The 22,061-nt window shown below is 36.9% G+C and overlaps 1 protein-coding gene across 5 annotated transcripts in view; it reads left to right on the top strand.

Annotated features, from left to right (window-relative positions):
- Positions 1 to 22,061, top strand: part of PHKA1 (phosphorylase kinase regulatory subunit alpha 1) — a 167,226-nt gene that overhangs the window by 130,843 nt on the left and 14,322 nt on the right. For 2 of the 5 annotated variants that reach the window (XM_055393888.2, XM_055393885.1), the window contains 7 exons: positions 2,047 to 2,203; positions 2,661 to 2,740; positions 4,124 to 4,202; positions 4,344 to 4,473; positions 7,528 to 7,629; positions 8,518 to 8,633; positions 8,762 to 8,809. In XM_055393888.2, the coding sequence (XP_055249863.1) occupies positions 2,047 to 2,203; positions 2,661 to 2,740; positions 4,124 to 4,202; positions 4,344 to 4,473; positions 7,528 to 7,629; positions 8,518 to 8,633; positions 8,762 to 8,809 (712 nt within the window). The remainder of the gene's footprint in view (positions 1 to 2,046; positions 2,204 to 2,660; positions 2,741 to 4,123; positions 4,203 to 4,343; positions 4,474 to 7,527; positions 7,630 to 8,517; positions 8,634 to 8,761; positions 8,810 to 22,061) is intronic. The other 3 variants (XM_055393889.1, XM_055393887.2, XM_055393886.2) reach the window with 2 other exon arrangements.

Here is a 22,061-nt window from a genome sequence, read left to right as displayed (position 1 = left end):
GAAGTCCAAAACACAGGAGATAAATATATATATATATATATTTATGTGTGTGTATATATATATATATATATATATGTATATGTGTATATATATATATACACACATACACACATATAGCTGATTCACTTTGTTGTATAGCAAAAAACTAACATAACATTGTAAAGCAACTATTCTCTAATAAAAATTAATTTTTTAAAAAATTGCTAAGACCAGTGTCAAAAGAGCATATTGTCTATGTTTTCTTCTAGAATTTTTATGGTTTCATGTCTTACATTTAAGTCTTTAATCCATTTTGAGTTTATTTTTGTATATGGTATGGGAAAGTAATACATTTTGATTCTCTTGCATGTATTAGTAGCTGTCCCGTTTTCCCAACACCATTTGTTAAAGAGACTGTATTTTCCCATTGTATATTCTTATCTCCTTTGTTGAACATTTATTGATTATATAAGTGTGAATTTATTTCTGGGGTCTCTACTCTGTTCCATTGGTATGTGTGTCTGCTTTTGTGCCAGTACCATACTTCTTTGAAGAGTATAGCTTTATAGTATAGTCCAAAGACAGGGAGCATGATTCCTCCAGTTTTTTCTTTTTAAAATTATTTTGGCCATTCAGTGTCTTTAGTATTTCCATACAAATTTTAGGATTATTTCTTCTAGTTCTGTGAAAAATGCCATTGGTATTTTGATAAGGATTGCATTGAATCTAGAGATTGCCATGGGTAGTATGGTGACATTAGCAATATTAATTCTTCCAATCCATGAACACAGTATATCTTTTCATTTGTTTTTGTCACCTTCAATTTCTTTCATCAGTGTCTTATAGTTTTCCAAGTACAGGTCTTTTATCTCCTTACTTAGATTTATTTTTATTTTATTCTTTTGATATGACTTTAAGTGAGATTTATCTTAATTTCTCTTTCTGATACTTTATTGTCAGTTTGTAGAAATGCAGTAGATCTATGTATATTAATTTTGTATCCTGCAACTTTACTGAATTCATTGATGAGTTCTAGTAGTTTTTTAGTGGAATTCTTTACATATTAGAGAAAATTGGCCTATGAATTGGAAATATTTTTTCTCAGTTTGTAATTTGTTCTATGATTTTTCTTATAGTGGTTTTTGCAATGAGTTTTCTGTATTTATATAAATATATATTTATGTGTGATATATAAATGTATCAACCTTTCTTTATGGCTTCTGGTATAAACCACACAGTTTAAAAGTCCTCTTGCTTCTAAAATAATAAAGTAGTTCTCCCCTATCTCTTTTAGTACTTTAACATTTAAATTTGATACATTTGGAATTTTTGTGTACAGTGCGAAGTAAGGATTCAACATTTCCCCCAGTGGCTACTTGTCTTAACATCATTTAATAAATAATCTACCTTTTATCATATATTAAATTCCCAATTTTATAACACTTTATATATCTTTTATGGTATTTTACAGTTGACTTGCATTATATAAATTTTTACGGCAATAATGTATGTGATGTATATCTTTTAAAATAACATGCGAAATGGATCACCAGTCCAGGTTCAATGCATGATACATGATGCATGGGGCTGGTGCACTGGGATGACCCAGAGGGATAATGTGGGGAGGGGGGTAGGAGGGGGGTTCAAGATGGGGAACACATGTACACCTGTGGCGGATTAATGTCAATGTAAGGCAAAACCAATACAATATTGCAAAGTAAAAAAAAGCAAATTTTTTCTTCTTCATTACTTCCCTAAGTGCACCATACTTTCTGAACTTGCAGTAGTTAAATTTTTTACTTTAATTTCAGCTACTTTGAAGCCCATTGAGAGGGTAAAAGAATGCATTTTGTAAAAACACAACTGAAACTAAGACTTATTCTTGTCTAGATATTTGGCTTTCAGTACTGACTATTAAAATAGTTTTATAAGAATTCACAGTAAATAACATTCATTTCCTAATGAGAGAGACCTATCAAAAACAGGCACAGTCATTATAACACAAACGAAAGATTGTTGCCTGTAGCTTAACTTATAATTAATGCAGGCCTGCCTTTAACATTTCAGAGGACCTGACTGGGACACTGGATTGTATGATGAAGGGAGCATGACAGTCAGAGAGCTGCTTAGTGAGCTATATGGCAAAGTTGGAGAAATTCGTCACTGGGGCCTGATCAGATACATCTCTGGAATCTTAAGGAAGAAGGTGGAAGCACTCGATGAGGTACTATGAATTCTTAAATTTATATCAAATCTAAATGGAGGTGTTTTTTAAAAAATTTGTTTCTGAAGTTTTTTAAGGGAATCACTACAGCATCTAATCATTTGAACTGTTGTTTTTCCCACATAAAATTTCTGAGATCAGTTAACCTTTTTTTTGTGAGTGTCAAATATTTAATACTGAAGCATATAAACTGTAGACTTATAGAGGTATTAAAAACTATAAAAATCATAGATCTTAAGAAGGAATTTACACTAGACTAAAATATCCTACCTCTTAGGAAATAAAAATACCTTCAGAGAAATCTCTCTTTTCTGATGTTCATGGCATTTCATAAGGAAAAGACTGATGTGTCATTAAATTAAGGGGGGAGAAAAGGTTTCTAGGCTGTAAAGAGGAATTTTTATGGAAATCTGAGGTATTCTGTGAAGGGTAATACTGTTACGCTGTTTATTTGTAGGCCTGCACAGACCTTCTCTCCCATCAGAAACATTTGACAGTGGGACTCCCTCCAGAACCTCGAGAGAAGACCATCTCTGCGTTAGTATGGTTTTGTTTGGGTTTGATCATGCTTCTCTGAAATTTTAAGGAGCTGTGAGGACTGGCCACAATTCTGCTGTCCTAATCAACAAATGGATGATAATGTCCTATGTGTGTGACCTTCTATCAGGGACCCTCGATGTGAGAATGTTTGTAGTGATATTTCTATGCTGTGCTTAGTTGTATCCAACTCTATGAGACTCCATGGACTGGAGCCCGCCAAACTCCTCTGTCCATGGGATTCTCCAGGCAAGAATACTGGAGTGGGTTGCCATTTCCTTCTCCAGGGGATCTTCCCGACCCAGGGATCGAACCCAGGTCCCCCACATTGCAAGCAGATTCTTTACCATCTGAGCCACCAGGAAGCAGTGATAGGACATGAATAAATGAAAGAGAAAACTCACAGGGAGTAGTACTCGAATGTATTTTGCTCTTTTGGAGGTTTTTTGTTTGTTTGTTTTTGCTTATTGACTTTCCCAAACGTTTCCTTCAAAAAATCAACAAACAAGGCAACTGGAATTACCCCCCCACACACACACAAAATGAGCTATCCTATAGACTTCATTCCAGACCTCTCTCCTATGCCTATAGATGGCTATTTTTTCCTTATGTCTCTTCACATTTCTTCTCTCTGTCCAAATTTCTCACTTATAAAAGACACCAGCCAATGACCTCACTTTAGCTTACCTCTTTATAGAGTCACTTTATAGACCCCATCTCCAAACAAAGTTATACTCTGAGGACCTAGGAGGATTTCAATATAAGAACTTGGAACACAATTCAGTCCATAACACCTTACTCCTGCCAAGCAGAACCTTTTATTACAAATTAGATCAATTTTGTGACTACTGTGGGTAGTCCAAAAGAAGATGACATCCCCCATGCACCCAGAGTGCTTAGTATCAACAGGAGAGTCAGAAGTGTGGGAGGGAGCCTGTGTGCATATATATATATAAACTGATGAATCTATAAAAATCAGTATAAGACTATAAAGTATGATTGTAAAGCAATAAAATGGCTTCCAAAAGGCACAGCTTAAATTTAGTTTGTTACTTTCCAGCCATAATAGTTACTTATCAAATGTTAAGAATTAACGATGAAAACCTGGTCTTCATGGACATCATGGGGTGAGTTTTAAGTACAATTTTGAGGGAGAAAGGCAATCCAGGCTTAGAGAGGAGGGAGCAGAACTCTCCTGAGTTCATACAGGCCAGAGTGCTTTGGGGAGGCAGTAAACTTTGAAGACTGAAAGAAACAGAATGATACCAGTAATGATGAGATGTTGAGACACTGACTTGGACTTAGGAGGAGTGTTTTCATTTTCTCAGTATATTTAGATTTAAGTAGTTGCAGAATTTTGTCTTTTTTCACTTTCTTCCTTAGACCTCTGCCATATGAAGTACTCACTCAACTGATAGATGAAGCCAGTGAAGGGGATATGAGCATTTCAATTCTTACACAGGTGAGCAGAGTTATAAAGCCTAATCTGATGACTGATGTTTAAAAGTTTGTTTTCAGTTGATTTGGCAATTTCTGAAGACCACAAAATAGGCCTTTTGAGATCTATGGTATAATTTTTTGTCTGTATTCATTCCATGCACAGGAAATAATGGTATATCTAGCCATGTATATGCGAACTCAGCCTGGCCTCTTTGCTGAAATGTTTCGACTTCGAATTGGTCTGATCATACAAGTTATGGCAACAGAACTGGCCCACTCCCTTCGATGCTCAGGTATTCAATTAAGTAATTGAGGCAGAATTCACTTTTATTAGAGGTCTGTTAAGTTTTGAATCAGGAGAGAAGGGGGCTAAAAGATTTCTGTCAGTAGCTCAGATGCTGCATATAGCAGTGTTGTTCCCATGTTTGTCTCTATGCAAGTCAAGGGATTGCTATAACAAGTTTATATATCAGTTTTCAATTTCAAAATCCCATCTTTTGGTGGCTCTGCACTCCAAATTACCTTCCTACTAACTCCTAGAATGATCCAGGGCGTGTGAAAAGTGAAAGTGTTAGCTGTTCAGTCATGTCCAACTCTTGGCAACCCCATGGACTGTAGCTCACCAGGCTCCTCTGTCCATGGAATTCTCCAGGCAAGAATATTGTAGTAGGCTGCCATTTCCTTCTCCAGGGGATCTTCCCAACCCAGTGACTGAACCTGGGTCTTCTGCATACATCAAACTAAGTATGACAGACTGGGTTTGATTCTAATTCAGGCATGCCACCTCTGGCTGTCAGATTGAGTCACCACATCAGTTTGATTATAGTATCAGTATTCTGTCTAGTTACCATCAGGATCAAATAAAGGAAGGCAATATTTCTATTAATATTTATCTGACAAAACTTTTTGATATTAGCTAAAGGTATATTTGGCAAGGTGGTAGTTTTCATTGGAAAAATAAATGGGGCCTTTGGAAGCTGTAGCACAGAATTATGGGGGGACCCCATGGCATGACTTTAATATTTGTTTGATTTCAACAAGAATGACAAAACAATAGAGATAGGGATTGCATACAGAAATAAAATCATAGTTGCAAAACTCAATGTTAACCATTGTTTCAATTAAATTTCCCCAAAAGGCTTTTAATTGCACTGTGAGCAAGTAGCTAAATTTATTGGTTTGAATCCAACCTAAATTACATGATATAATGTATATTTAAATAACCCTTTAGAGAAATAAAGCTAATGATTATTCTGTACCTACCATATGCCAGACAGTACTTTTATACATTATCTCATTTAATCCTTACAACAACCCAATGGTGAAGGTATTTTTAATCTCAATTTTACTGAAAAAGAAATTGGAACTCAACAAACTATTGGATGTAAGATAGGCTCAAGGATGTATTGTGCAACATGGGAACACAGGCTATAATTTTGTAATAACTATAAATGGAAAGTAACCTTTAGAATTGTATAAAATAAAATTTTATATAAAACTAATGATCAGCTTTTTTTTTAAATGAAACTCAGGTTAATTACTTGCCCAAATTGCATAACTAGGAAATAGCGAAATTTGAGTCCAAGTCTGCCTTATTGTAAATGATTTCCAGTTCAGCACATTATTATAGATCACATTGTAATTATTATAGATTACAATGTAATCTATTATTATAGATTATTATAGATTTTTCCAGGTGGCGCTAGTGGTAAAGAACCTGCCTGCCAATGCAGGAGATGTAAGAGACATGGGTTTGAACCCTGGGTCAGGAAGATCCCCTGAGAGAAGGCGTGGCAACCTACTCTGGTATTCTTACTGGAGAATCCCGTGGACAGAGGAACCTGGCAGGCTACAGTCCGTAGGGTCGCAAAGAGACACACACACACACACACACACACACACACACAGTCCGTAGGGTCGCAAAGAGTCAGACACACACACACACACACACACAGTCCATAGGGTCTCAAAGAGTCAGACACACACACACACACAGTCCATAGGGTCTCAAAGAGTCAGACACACACACACACACACACACACACACACACAGTCTGTAGGGTCGCAAAGAGTCAGACACACACACACACACACACAGTCCATAGGGTCTCAAAGAGTCAGACACACACACACACACACACACACACAGTCCATAGGGTCTCAAAGAGTCAGACACACACACACACACACACAGTCCATAGGGTCGCAGAGTCAGACACACACACACACACAGTCTGATTATTCAATAATAAACCTCAAGAAGGGATAAAATCCCCAAACATTCTTCACTTTTTCTTAATTGCCCATAACAGAATTTTTTTCTTGTGGATTCCCCAAGCCATGGCTATTGATTTCTTGTAGGATAAAGTCAAGGTCCCTGGGTCTGATATCCAAGACCCTCAATAGTCTGACCTCTGCCTCCTACTTCAACAATGCTTCCCATTTTATCAGTCTTCATCCTTGAAGATTGATGTCTCCTCTGATTTCCAAAGCATTTATTGTCTATACCTTTCATTTGACACTTAGTATAGCCATGTCATGTTTTATTGTTGTTTATCTTCTTCACATGTCTGGTCTTTCCCACACATTGCTAGTTGGTCAGCCTCTCAAGGCAAGCACTATGTCATACCTGTTTGTACTAACATTGCTTAAAATCATGACCTAGATGTAGTAAACTCATAATAGGTGTCTGATGTTGATGAACAAGTTCAAGTTATCTTCTCAATATTCTTCCTAATTTCATGGATTCATATCTATTCTCTTTTTAAATCCCCATATTTCCAGACTGAGAAGTTTTGATTATTTTAGCCTATCTTCATATACACATCCATTACTTTCTCCAACTGGTTTCCAGTTTGATTTTTCTGACCTTTCATTCTTCCCACTTTCAAATTAAGATTCTACTGAGTATACCCTACTGATGTGGAAGAGAACTGAAGAAGTCAAGAACCTGGTTAATCCATAAACTGTCCAAAATCTGTCCTTAGGCTGGTGCACTGGGATGACCCAGAGAGATGATATGGGGAGGGAGGTGGGAGGGGGGTTCAAGATGAGGAACACATGTACACCCGGGGTGGATTCATGTCAATGTATGGCAAAACCAATACAATATTGTAAAGTAATTAGCCTCCAATTAAAATTAAAAATAAAAAAAATCATAAATCAAAAAAAGAAGAAACTATTGCAGTATGCATGCCTAGGCAATATGGTGCTGGAAATGTATTTCATAATTCTGTTCTTCCAATCAAGTGATTCAGAAATTCTAAGCAAGAAAAGAAACAGAAAACGTGGGGTGGGAATGGCAGGCCAATTAGAAATACCTCTGTCCTAACATTTCTGCTGACTAGCTGAGGAAGCCACAGATGGCCTGATGAATCTCAGTCCTTCAGCCATGAAGAACCTCCTGCATCACATACTCAGTGGCAAGGAGTTTGGAGTGGAACGAAGTGGTAAGGTTGAATAACTGCATTTCTATTTTCACAGTGCTTATTTTAAATGTTTCATTGATTTTAAAATACTGTTCTTTTAGCAGAGAAACTTTTCCTCCAAATAAATAGAACCCCTATGTATGGAAAAGTTTAAACCAAAGCTCTCTTCTGGAGCAAGATTTGGAAACCACTGTGTGTCTTTTTTCCCCTTTAATTAAGTAGATTACTATCATATTTTGTTTTGAACTGTCTTATATATTCCTTTACATTATCTTAAGTCTCTACTTTAGCACAAATAGCAATCTATATCATCTAAAACTTTCTTGTATCCCAGTTAACAATAATTCAGTAGCATTTATGATGATGTGCATGTGTGTGTAGCTGCTATAATACATCGGATATATCCTTTCACCTTTAAATTCAAATACATTTGGGTTCTATCACAAATTAACCTTATACCTGCACTTGGTGGTTTGGCGGTGGTATTTGATATCAAGTACCTAAAACATCAGAGCAAATGAAGAGAGTCATCTCCCATGCTTAACTTTCAGAGTTAGAATAAATAAATATATAATATCAGATGGATGGATACCTTAGAGTGGTAAGAGAAAGTTATAAAGCAGTATTCCTCAAGTCTTACTGTTCATAAGAATTACCTGGGTATCTTGCTAAACTGCAGACTTTGATTCAATAGGTCTACGGTTGGGCCTAAAATTCTAGTAAGCTTCTAGGTGATGCAATGCTGCAGGTCTGTGGACCACACTTTGAATAGAAACGTTATAGCTGTTGAGTTTTTCATTATTATTAACATAAAAAGAGGTCATACATCTGAGTCTTTTAAAAGTGGTGGAGAAAAAGTTTGAACCTGATTATCTTCTCTCTTTCTCTTTAATCTGTCATGCTATATAGTTCGTCCCACTGATTCAAATATCAGCCCTGCTATTTCAATCCGTGAGGTTGGTGCTGTTGGAGCAACCAAAACAGAACGAACTGGGATCATGCAGTTAAAAAGTGAGATAAAGCAGGTAAGATACTACTTGGGAAATGAACTGGGATATTTTCATGTTTAAGAACATTATTTTGGAATCAGACTTTGTAAAAGCATGTATTTTGCTTCGTATCTTAAGTTTAATTTGAGCCATTTATTTTTCAGGTGGACTTTCGTAGACTGTCTATCTCAACTGAAAGTCAGGTGAAACAAGTAGGGATCCTTTAATATAAATTAACCTGCCTTTAGCTCTACAAAACATGCATGAGCTCATGACTTTTTTAAAATAAGCCACACAGTAGCTTGTTTGATTCTCCTTTCTAGTAATCAAGCTTTCATTTTTCTGGACCAAACTCTTTTGCTAATTTTAAGATGAAAGTAATTTGTTTCTGATAGCAAGAAATTAAAACCTTGAATTCCTCTTGTAATTTTGGAATTAATTAATAAGCATGTAATTTTAGACTTGGATTTCTTACTTTTAAGAACCAGACTAGGTGAGGGCTTTTTTTAAATCTGTTTTCAGATTTTTGTCATTGTCATGACAGAGCTATATGAAACGCATTGTGGACACACAGAGGAAAAAACAAATCAATCTGGGTGTTGGTGAGAGTCACCAAATATCAGACTGTAGCCTCTTACTCACTTTTTTCCCTGGAGATGAGAATAGATGAGTTATTGTGTTATACAAAAAAAATAACACAAACTTCCATAGTTTCTCTTAAAACTTTAGAAAATCATGTGATTTCAAAGTATTTTAATGAAAAGCTTAAAACTACCCCTCCTGCCTTCAAAATAGACTTACACTAGCTTATGATACTTGAACACATCCAAAAAGGAGAGGTAAAATGGAAATTTTGCTTGTTTATGTGTTTGTTTGCTTGCTTGCTTGCTTTAGGAGTCAGAAACTATTTAGGAAAATAAAGACCGAATGGTTAAAGTTTAATTTGAAATAAACTTAATTTAGGTATACTTATCAGATACCCTTTCACGTTTATATTATGCAAGTGAAAGAACAGAATGGAATAAAAAAGGGTCTTTTGATAGAAAAGTGTTTTACAGGGTTTTTTTCCTAGACAATTTGGATAATCTGAACATTTTCCTATCTGAAAGGTTAAAGAACTACATTTCATACTGAGTTAAACTGATGTTCTTGGTAAACAGTCCTTGTTTTGGTTGAAAGTGATTGGCTAAATACTTCATAGTTGTTTATAGTCACACAGTATTACTCACAAATTCATTATATATTTAGAACTTGAAGTCCATGTTCCCAGCTAGATTAATATGATATTAAGGACTTGACCTACCCACAAAACTGTATCATTTAATTCATTTTTACACATTCACTACCTATAGGACTTCAAGAAAACCAAAATCATTAGGACTGTAATTTAGAAGACTGAGAGCTTTGAATTTTCATTACCTTATTTCTAAATACTGATTTCTACTCTCACCTGCCTGTCTGGTATTTTGTACTGTTCTAAGTCTTTGTCTCTGCTCAACAATGTCCTCTTTTCTGATTATGGAAAAAATACATTTAAAGATAGTTTTATTTATTTAACTCTTTACCATGACTTCCTGAGTTAAGCTATTTCATCTACTTTTCTAATGATAACATGCTGGTTAGTTACTTGAATAGTCTGTAATTTTACTCTACTAAAAACTTTTAAAAACACGTAATGGTTACCTTGCCTTTTCTCTTTTAAAAATTTATTTTCTCAAATTTTTTCATAGCCCAATGGTGGCCATCCCCTGGGTAAGGATTTAATGTCACCGTCTTTTCTTATAATTGCTGATACTTGTATTATATACCATTCATAAATGCTTTGGATATGCTGTTATATAAAGCATGACATATACAGATTGACTGAAGAGAAAACAAAAATGAGTCAAAAAGTTAAATTTTTACTTATAAATCAACTTCATATATGTATACTTATAAATTGACTTCATGTACTTATATTTATAAATCAATTTCATGTAGGGTGAAATCTTTCCATTTCTTTTCCAAAAAGGCAGGGGAGAGGGTTCAACTCCAACCTTTTTTTCCATTTCAGAAAACAAAATTCAATTTAATAAGTACTTGTTAAAATCTGTTTAGTCACTTATTCTTTCAACTAATATAGTTAAAATTGCATGCCAGCTATGTGCCAGGCACTGTACCAGAAAACATCAGTATCCACTGGGAACTTGTTAGACATGTAAAATATTGGTTCCTATCCTAGGCCTACTAAATCAGAAAGGCTGGGGTTAGGCCTGGCAGTCTGTGTTTTAATAAGTTTTCCAGGTGATTCAGATGCACTTTTAAGTTTGAAAACCACTGGGTTACTTGTTCTTCTGATTGTTAATTTATTTGTAAATATTAACTGAGTACCAATTTTGTGCCAGGCACTGGAAATATTAATGTTGAAAGTGTTAGTTGCTCAGTCATGTCTGACCCTTTGTGGACTCATGGCCTGTAGCCTGCCAGGCTCCTCTCTCCATGAAATTCTCCAGGCAACAATACTGGAGTGAGTTGCCATTCCCTTCTCCAGGAGATCTTCCTGACTCAGGGACTGAACCCAGCTCTCTTTCATTGCAGGCGGATTCTTTACCTGAGCCACCAGGGAAGCACAAAACATATGTAGTCCTTGCCCTCATGAAGCTTACAGTTTAGGAAAACTGACCTCTGATTTATTTTCATTGGTTTAAATCAATGATCCATAATGGCCTATGATTTCAATTCTTAGACTGAAGAGATTAAGGTCAGATAGCAACCAAATAAAAAATGGAAAACTATTGGAAACGATATTAGTACTTCTCTTGACCTCAATTAGTATAGTCCTAAAGGAAATCAGTCCTAAATATTCATTGGAAGGTCTGATGCTGAAGCTGAAACTCCAATACTTTGGCCACCTGATGTGAAGAACTGACTCATTTGAAAAGACCCTGATACTGGGAAAGATTGAAGGCAGGAGGGGAAGGAGACGACAGAGGATGAGATGGTTGGATGGCATCACAGACTCAATGGACATGAGTTTGAGTAAACTCAGAGTTGTCGATGGACAGGGAAGCCTGGCATGCTGCAGTCTATGGGGTTGTAGAGAGTTGGACACAACTGAGCAACTGAACTAAACTGAACTGAATTAGTATAGTATGACTTGGCCAACTTTGTCATATCCACATTAATAAAGGAAGACAGAAGCATAGAGAAGTTAATCTAAAATCTCAGAACTATTGATATTTGGTTTTGGAAAATAGTCTGAATAACCTTTATGGTTTGACTCCACTTAACAGCCTAGGATCTTGATGGTAGAGATGAGGACATTGAAGATAAATCAAATGGAGTTCATCCTCTTGGTACATCACTGTACCAATAGAAATGCCTTAGGATGCTTTTCTCTTTTACATAGCAATGGTGATATGGGCATTTGACCCAAAATAATATGTAAGAAGCTCTGTTCTCAGGATATATTTATATTATATTCTTTTCATTGTATATTTATTTCTGAATCTAAACTGGCAAAGAGTCACTTTCCCCAATGTATTTTATCCTTTACTTATATAAGTTTTTCAAAGTTCATTATGTTGTAGCATGTATCAATACTTCATTCCTTTATATTGCGAAACAATACTTTATTGTATTGATATGTGGCACATTTTGGTTATCCAGGTTGTCACCAGGTGACAAACATCTGGGTTATTTCTGCTTTTTTATTGTTAATGAATAATGCTGCTATGAACCTTCATGTACAAGATTTTATTTGGGCATATGTTTTGTTTTTTTTTCTCTTGGATATACATCTAGAAGAGGAAGTGCTGGTCATTTGGTAACTATGTTTAGCATTATGAGGAACTGCCACATTGTTTTCCAAAGGGGACTGAACCAATTTAAATTCCCACCAGCAATGTCTGAGGGTTCCAGTTTCTTCATATCCTTACCAATCCTTGGTTGTTGTTCAGTCGCTCAGTTGTGTCCAACTGTTTGCAACCCTGTGAACAGCAGCACACCAGGCTTCCCTGTCCATCACCAAGTCCCAGAACTTGCTCAAACTCATGTCCATCAAGTCAGTGATGCCATTCAACCATCTCATCCTCTGTCATCCTCTTCTCTTCCTGCCTTCATTCTTTGCCAGCATCAGGGTCTTTTCCTTACTATTGACCATCTTTTTGACTCTAGCCATTTTAGTGGGTATGAAGTGGTATCTCACTGTGGTTTTGATTTCTCATTTCCCTAATGACTTATGATATTAATCATCATAATTATTAATTATCATTAATCATGTGCCGATTGACTGTTTACCTTCTTTTGGAGAAATGTCCATTCAGATCCTTTGCCCATTTGTTAATTGGATTGTCTTTTTATTGTTGAGTTGTAAAGATTCTTTATATATTCTAGATATGTGTGTATACTAAGTCACTACAGTCGTTTCCAACTCTTTGTTATCCTATGGACTGTAGCCTGCCAGACTCCTCTGTCCAATGGGATTCTCCAGGCAAGAATACTGGAGTGGGTTGCCATTTCCTCCTCCAGCGGACCTTCCCAACCCAGGGATTGAACTCACATCTCTTATGTCTCTTGCATTGGCAGGCGGGTTCTTTACCACTAGCACCACCTGGATATAGGTCCCTAAAGGTTCTTTATGTATTCTGGATACAAACCCCTCTTCAGATATGTGATTGGCAAATAGTTTCTCCCATTCTATGGATTGTCTTTTCACGTTCTTTTTTTTTCCTCTGAAGAATATCAACCACTGAATTTATTTTCTTGATAGTGTCATTTGAAGTTTTTAGTTTTGATTAAGCCCAACTTATCTAATTTTATTTTTAGTTTCCTATCTAATAAGGCTTTGCCTAGCCAAAAGATTTATTCCTATTTTTTAAAGAGCTTTATAGTTTTAGCTTTTACAGTTAGGTCTATGATTACGTTTATGGGCGCCCAAAAGACCACCCCCCACCCTGCTTCAGTGATTCACTAAGAGGACTCACATGACTATGTATATAGTCGTACTAAAAGTTGTGATTACAGCAAAAGGATACAAAGCAAAATCAGCAAAGGGAAAAGGTGCATTAGACAAAGTCCAGGGGAAATAGGCACAGTACTCTCTCAGTGGAGTCACACAGGCAGGATGCAATTCCCAGTTCAATGAGTTGTGACAACATATTTGAAATATTGCCAACCAGGGAAGCTCACTTAAGACTCAGCACCCAGGGCTTTTTGTTGAAGGCTGGTCACATAAACAGCCTCTGTCTGGCATGTACCAAAACTCTAGACTCCCAGAGAGATAGTAAGTGTTCAATATAAACCCTAGTGTTTTCACAAACAGTTTAGGCACAATAAGCTACTGTTACTGAATTCTGAGAATGATGGGAACCCTCCCAAAATCCAGCTTTCCAAATACCAACCAAAGGTCAATCTTGTAATCAGGCCTTCCAAGAATAGCACTTCCGGCCTGCTGTGTTAATTCTTTTCTGCATAGTAACCCATTTGGACTTATTTTTTGTGCACTCTTTAGAAGTGACTATCCAGTTGTTTCAGCACTGTTTTTGAAAAGACTATCTTTCCTACCTTTATTTTTCTTGACACCCTGGTTAAAAATTGGCAAAAGTGTAATGGTTTACTTCTGAACTCCCAATTCTACTTCACTGATCTACATACCTAGCCTATGCATGTATTACAGTCTTTTTTTTCCAGAGAAGGAAGGATTTGCAGCAAGTAAGGAGAACATTTGCTCCCAAAGCAGTGTCTCCCAACACATTTTTTATAATTATAGCTTTTTAATAAATTTTGAAATTAGGAATTGTGAGTTCTCCAACTTTGATCTTCTTTTTTAAGATTGTGTTAGCTATCATGGGTCTCTTGAATTTCCACATGAATGTTAGCATAGGCTTATCAATTTTTGCAAAGAACTCTGCAGGATTTTGATAAAGATAGTGTTCAGCCTGTAGATCAGTTTTGAGAGTATTGAAATTTTAACAATATTATGCCTTCTGATCCATTAAAATAGGATTTCTATTTATTTAGGTCTTTAATTTCTTTCAACATGTTTTATAGTTTTCAGAGTGTAGATTTTACAGTTCTTTTGTTAAATTTATTCCTAAGTATTTTATTGTTTTAATGCTGTTTTAAATGGAATTATTTTCTTAATTTCATTTTCAGATTGTTGATTGCTACTATTTAGAAATGCAATTGATTTTTGTATATTGATCTTACATCAAGCAGCCTTAATGAACTCAGTTATTAGTTTTAATTGATTTTTAGTGAATTCCCTATATACAAGACCATGTCATCTGCAAATGACTTTGCACTCTCAATGACTTCTATTTTCTTTCTTGCTCAATAGCCCTGGCTAGAGCCTCCAGTATGATGTTGAATAGAAGTAGCAAGATTAAACATCTTTGACTTCTTCTGTCTTAGGAGGGAAAACATTCAGTTACCAACCATTCATTATAATGTCAGCAGTGGGTTTTTTATAGATGCCCTTTATGAGATTTAGGAAGAACCCATTTGTTTCCAGTTTGTTGAATGTTTTTATCATAAAGGGGAGGGTTGCTTTTCAATCCCTAAGTCATGCCTGACTCCTTGCAACCCCATAGACTATAGAATGCCAGGCTCCTCCAGTCTCCACTATCACCTGGAGTTTGTTCAAATTCATATGTATTGCGTTGGTGATGCCATCTAATCATCTCATCCTCTGCTGCCACCTTCTCCTTTTGCCTTCAATCTTTCTGAGCATCGGGGTCTTTTTCAATGAGTCAGCTCTTTGCATCAGGTGGCCAAAGTATTAGAGCTTCAGCTTAAGCAACAGTTGTTCCAATGAGTATTCAGAGTTGATTTTCTTTATAATTGACTGGTTTGATCTTCTCGCAGGCCAAGGGACTCTCAAGAGTCTTCTCCAGCATCACAATTCAAAAGCATCAACTCCTTGGCACTCAGCCTTCTTTATGGGTCCAACTCTCACATCCATACATGACCACTGGAAAAACCATAGCGTTGGATATATGGACCTTTGTGGTCAAAGTGATGTCTCTGCTTTTTAATACACTGTCTAAGTTTGTCATAGCTTTCTTTCCAAGGAACAAACATCTTTTAATGTCATGGCTACAGTCACCATCCACAATGATTTTGGAGCCCAAGAAAATAAAATCTGTCACTGCTTCCACTTTTTCCCCTTCTATTTGACATGAAGAGATGGGACTAGATGCCATGATCTTAGTTTTTTTTAATGTTGAGTTTCAAGCCAGCTTTTGCACTCTCCTGTTTCACCTCCATCAAGAGGCTCTTTTAGTTCCTCTTCACTTACTGCCTTTAGACTGATATCATCTTCAAATCTGAGGTTGTTGATATTTTTAGCAGCAATCTTGATTCCAGCTTGTGATTCATCCACACCTTCATTTCACATGATGCACTCTGCATATAAGCTAAATAAACATGGTGACAACATACAGCCTTGTCACACTCCTTTTTCAATTTTGAACCAGTCAGTTGTTCTGTGTCTGGTTCTAGCTATTGCTTCTTAAACCGCCTACAGGTTTATCAGAAGACAGGTAAGGTGGTCTGGTACTCCTATTTCTTTAAGAATTTTCCATAGTTTGTTGTGATCCACACAGTCACAGGAGTGTTAGAATTTATTAAATGCTTTTCCATATCTATTAGGATGATGTGGGTTTTATGTTTTATTCTACTCATTGTTTATGTTGTTGTTATTGTTTAGTCACTCAGTCATCTCTGATTCTTTTAGACACAATGTACTACAGCACGCCAGACTTCCCTGTCCTTCACCATCTCCCAGAGCTTGCTCAAACTAATGTCCTTTGAGTTGGTGATGCCATCCAACCATCTCATCCTCTGTTGTCCCCTTCTCCTCCTACCTTCAATCTTCCCAGCATCAGGGTCTTTTCTAATGAGTCAGCTTTCCTATCATGTGGCCAAAGAATTGGAGATTCAGCTTCAGCATCAGTCCTTCCAATGAATATTCAGGGTTGATTTAATTTAGGATTGACTGGTTTGATCTCCTTGCAGAGCAAGGGACTCTCAAGAGTCTTCTTCAACATCACAGTTCAAAAGCATCAAATCTTCAGCGCTCAACTTTCTTTATGGTCCAACTCTCACATCCATAGTTTAGACTGTATGTACAGTCTGCAAAGTATGTCAGCAAAGTAATGTCTCTACATTCTAATATGCTGTCTAAGTTTGTCATAGCTTTTCATCCAAGAGCAAGCATCTTTAATTTCATGGCTGCAGTCACCATCTGCAGTGATTTTGGAGCCTAAGAAAATAAAGCCAGTCACTGTACCCATTCTTTCCCCATCTACTGGTCCCCATAAAGTGATGGGACCAGATGCCATGATCTTGTCATCTGCAAACAGTGAGAGTTTTTATTTTTCTTTTCCAATCTGAATTCCTTTTATTTGTTTTTCTTCTGTGATTGCTGTGGCTAGGACTTCCAAAACTACATTGAACAGTAGTGGTGAGAGTGGGCATCCTTGTCTTGTTCCTGATTTGAGAGGAAATGCTTTCAATTTTTCACCATTGAGGATAATGTTTCCTGTGGGTTTATCATATATGGCTTTTATTATGTTGAGATATGTTCCTTCCATGTGTGCTTTTTGGAGAGTTTTTATCATAAATGGGTATTCAATTTTGTCAAAGGCTTTCTCTGCATCTATTGAGATAATCATATGGTTTTTATCTTTCAATTTGTTAATGTGGTGTAGCACATTGACTGATTTGCAAATACTGAAGAATCCTTGCATCCCTGGGATAAAGCCGACTTGGTCACGATGTATGTTCTTTTTAATATGTTATTGGATTCTGTTTGCTAAAATTTTATTGAGGATTTTTGCATCTATGTTCATCAGTGATATTGGCCTGTAGATTTCTTTTATGGTGGCATCTTTGTCTGGTTTTGGTATTAGGATGGTGGTGACCTCATAGAATGAGTTTGGGAGTTTACCTTCCTCTGCAATTTTCTGGAAGAGTTTGAGTAGGATAGGTGTTAGCTCTTCTCTAAATTTTTGGTAGAATTCACCTGTGAAGCCAGCTTGTCCTGGGCTTTTGTTTCCTGGAAGATTTTTTATTACAATTTCAATTTCCATGCTTATGATGGTTCTATTAAGATTTTCTATTTCTTCCAGGTTCAATTTTGGAAGGTTATACTTTTCTAAGAATTTCTCTGTTTCTTCCAAGTTGTCCATTTCATTGGCATATAGTTGCTCATAGTAGTCTCTTATGATATTTTGTACTTCTGTGTTGTCTGTTGTAATTTCTCCATTTTTATTTCTAATTTTATTCATTTGATTCTTCTCCCTTTTTTCTTGATGAGTCAGGCTAATCGTTTGTCTAGTTTATTTATCTTCTCAAAGAACCAGCTTTTAGTTTTGTTGATCTTTGCTGTAGTCCCCTTTGTTTCTTTTTCATTCATTACTGCTCTGATTTCTATGATTTTTTTCCTTCTACTAACTTTGAGGTTTTTCTGTTCTTCTTTTTCTATTTGCTTTAGGTGTAAACTTTGGTTGTTTATTTGATGTTTCTCTTGTTTCTTGAGGTAGGCTTGTACTGCTATGAACCTCCTTCTTAGCACTGCTTTTACTGAATCCCATAGGTTTGGGGTTGTTGTGTTTTCATTTTCATTTGTTTTATGCATATTTTGATTTCCTTTTTGATTTCCTTTTTGATTTCTTCCATGATCTATTGGTTATTCAGAAGTATGTTGTTTATCCTCCATATGTGTGTTTTTATCGTATTTTTTCCCATAGTTGATATCTAATCTTACCACATTGTAATCAGAAAAGAGGCTTGAAATATTTTCAGTCTTTTAAAATTTGTCAAGGCTATATTTGTGTCCCAGGATGTGATCTATCCTGGAGAATGTTCCGTTTGCACTTGAGAAAAAGGTGAAATCTATTTTTGGGGGGACGGGTGATGAAGTGCTCTCTCTATATATATATATATCAATTAGGTCTAACTGGTCCATTGTATCATTTAAAGCTTATGTTTCCTTGCTTGTTTTCTGTTTGGTTGATCTATCCATAGGAGTGAATGGGATATAAAAATCCCCTCCTATTATTGTGTTACTGTTAATTTCCCCTATCATACTTGTTAGTATTTGCCTTGGGTGCATATATATTTATAATTGTTATATTTTCTTCTTGAATTGATCCCTTGATCATTATGTAGTGACCTTCTTTGTCTCTTATCATGGTCTTTATTTCAAAGTCTGTTTTATCTGATATGAGTATTGCTAGTCCTGCTTTCCTTTGGTCTCCATTTGCATGAAATATATTTTTCCAGCCCCTCACTTTCAGTGTATGTGTCCCTAGGTTTGAGGTGGGGCTCTTGTAGACAGCATATATAGGGGTCTTGTTTTTGTATCCATTTGGCCAGTCTTTGTCTTTTGGTTGGAGCATTTAGCCCATTTACATTTAAGGTAATTATTGATAAATATGATCCCATTCCCATTTACTTTGTTGTTTGGGTTAGTTTTTGTAAACCTTTTCTGTATTTCTTGTTTAGAGAAGATCCTTTAGTATTTGTTGAATAGCTGGTTTGGTGGTGCTGAATTCTCTCAGCTTTTGCTTGTCTGTAAAGCTTTTGATTTCTCCTTCATATTTGAATGAGATCCTTGCTGGGTACAGTAATCTGGGCTGTAGGTTATTTTCTTTCATCACTCTAAGTATGTCGTGCCATTCCCTTCTGGTCTGAAGAGTTTCTATTGAAAGATCAGCTGTTATCCTTATGGGGATTCCCTTGTGTGTTATTTGTTGCTTTTCCCTTGCTGCTTTTAATATTTGGTCTTTATGTTTAATTTTTGTTATTTTGATTAATATGTGTCTTGAGGTGTTTCACCTTGGGTTGATCCTGTTTGGATTCTCTAGGTTTCTTGGACTTTGGTGGCTATTTCCTTCCCCATTTTAGGGAAGTTTTCAACTATTATCTTCTCTAGTATTCTCTCAGGCCCTTTCTTTTTGTCTTCTTTTTCTGGGACACCTATGATTTGAACATTGGGACCTTTAACATTGTCCCAGAGGTCTCTGGGTTTTTCCTCATTTCTTTTAATTATTTTTTTTGTTTGTTTTTCCTCTCTGTTTCATTTATTTCCACCATTGTATCTTCCACCTCACTTATCCTCTCTTCTACCTCAGTTATTCTACTGTTGGTTCCCTCCAGAGTGTTTCTAATTGCACCTGTTGCACTGTTCTTTATTGATTGACTCTTCTTTTTTTCTTCTAGGTCCTTGTTAAACATTTCTTGCATCTTCTCAGTTCTTGTCTCTAGTCTATTTATCTGTAATTACATTTTGTTTTCAAGATTTTGGATCATCTTTCCTATCATTATTCTTAATTCTTTTTTCAGGTAGACTCCCTATCTCCTCTTTTTTTTGGATTTATGGGTTTTTATCATATTTGTTCACCTGCTGAGTATTTTTCTGCCTTTTCATTTTGTTTACTTTGCTGTGTTTGGAGTGCCCTTTCTGCAAGCTGGAAGACTGTGGTTCCTCTTATCTGTGGAGTCTGCTCCCTGTGGTGAGTTGGAGGAGGGGTGGACCACTGACTTGTCAAGATTTCCTGGTTGGGGGAACTTCTGTCTGTGTTCTGGTGGGTGGAGCTGAAGTGCAGTGAAGTGTCCAGTAGTGAGTTTTGTGGTATCTATGGGTTTGGTATGGCTTTGGGCAGCCTGTCTTTTAATGTTCAGGATTCTGTTCCCATTTTTCTGGAGAATTAACGTGCTGTGTGTTGCACGGGAACTTATTGGCTCTTGTGTGGAGCTTGGTTTCAGTGTATATATGGAGACTTTGGGGTGGGCTCTTGTCTATCAATGTTCCATGGCGTCAGGAGTTCTCTGATGTTCTAAAGTTCTGGAATTGAGCCTCCTGTCTCTGGTTTTCAGTCCTCTTCTTGCAGTAGCCTCAAGACTTCTCCATCAATGTAGCACAGAAGATAAAACCCTTTGGCTAATGGTGAAACAACTCTCCAGAGCCATGAATACCGAGAGAGATTCACAGAGTTATATAGGGAAGATAAGAGAGAGAAGGGAGATAGAGGTGACCTGGGGGAGAAAAGGGAGAGTCAAAAGGGGAGAGAGCAATCAAGCCAGTAATCAATCTCTAAGTATTCTCCAAAGCCAGGAACACCCAGACAGATTCACAGTTATATAGAGAAGAGAAAAGGGAGAAAGGAGGTAGAGGTAACCCAGAGGAGAAAAGGGAGAGTCAAAAGGGGAGAGAGCAATCAAGCCAGTAATCAAATCTCTAAGTGAAATGGATAGTGAAAATTAGATTCTTAAAGGTAGAAAATTGATAACAAATATCAAAAAGCAAGGATTAAAAACCTAGAATAGAAGTTAGACTCTCAAAAATACAATATAAAAATTACAAAAATAATCACAAAAATTAAAAAAAATATATGGAGTTTGTTTTTTTAAAAATAGGGGTTGTTTTAGAAAGGTAATAGTAGCTATAAAAATGAAAGTTAAAGTAGTAATAAAGAACTAATATTTTTTAAAAATTACAAAGTGATAATAGTAAAAGTATATCTAGGAATAGCTCTGGAGCTATTGTGGGCAGTGTGGTCTCGGTTCAATGTCAGATAGTCTCTTGTTTTGACTTATACTTGTTCTCATGGTCTATAGTTGCCCCTAAAATACACTGTCTCAGCATTAACTATAGGGTTTTAATCTGTTGCACCTGTCACTTCCAGGGTGGTTTCCCCCTTCTTTGTTTATTTTGGTTTCCTCTGTTTGCAAGTCTCTACAGTGTCTAATTTCTGCCCTGACACAAGGTGGTGAAGGTGGCCACTTATTTAGGCTCACTTGCCCAGTTGTGCTGTGGGGAGAGACAGATACTTCAAACAAATACTGCTGGCATGTGTGTGGGGTGCATGCAGTGGATGGACCACACCGGGTTTGTCACAGCCCAAGGCAGCATGTACTTCCACATTGCTTAGGTTCCAGGGTGCTCTGCAAGGGCACTGCCCCAAGTGAGTCCTGCGTTTCTTGTGCTTCCCACATCTAAGCCACTCAGGTTCTTGGGTGCTCCGCATGAGCACAGACACAGATAGGCTGTGCATTTTGTGCCCTTCCCAGGTCCAAGCTGCTCAGGTGACTGCGTACTTGGTAAGCACACTGTCCCAGGTGGGCTGTGCATCTTATTCACCTCCCTGGTCCTGGCCACTCAGTTTCCTGGGTGCATCAAAGGGTACAATCTCAGGTGTGCTGTGTGTCTCCTCTGGGAAGCTGATCTCAGCTTCTCTGTGACACTCCTGGTGGATGTGAACCACCCAGGATCCCAGGAAGATGTGGTTTAGCAACTGGCAACCTGCTCACAGTTTGGTGAAAGATGCAGTCTCTGGGGCCAACACTGTAGCAGCCCCTTGCCTTACAGCTCCGGATGTCCCACTGCCTCTCTGCCTCAGGGGAGGGAGAGCCCTGAGGCAGAGCCCAGCCAACTTGCTCTCCTTTGGTATTCGCTAGGGCATAATCCTTTGTTCT

Source organism: Moschus berezovskii, chromosome X (assembly GCF_049115385.1).
Source record: "Moschus berezovskii isolate FMDL1 chromosome X, NW_MosBer_1.0, whole genome shotgun sequence".
Lineage (NCBI taxonomy): Eukaryota > Metazoa > Chordata > Mammalia > Artiodactyla > Moschidae > Moschus > Moschus berezovskii.
The sequence above is the reverse complement of the archived record's forward strand: the minus strand, read 5'-3'. Positions and strand labels throughout refer to the sequence as shown.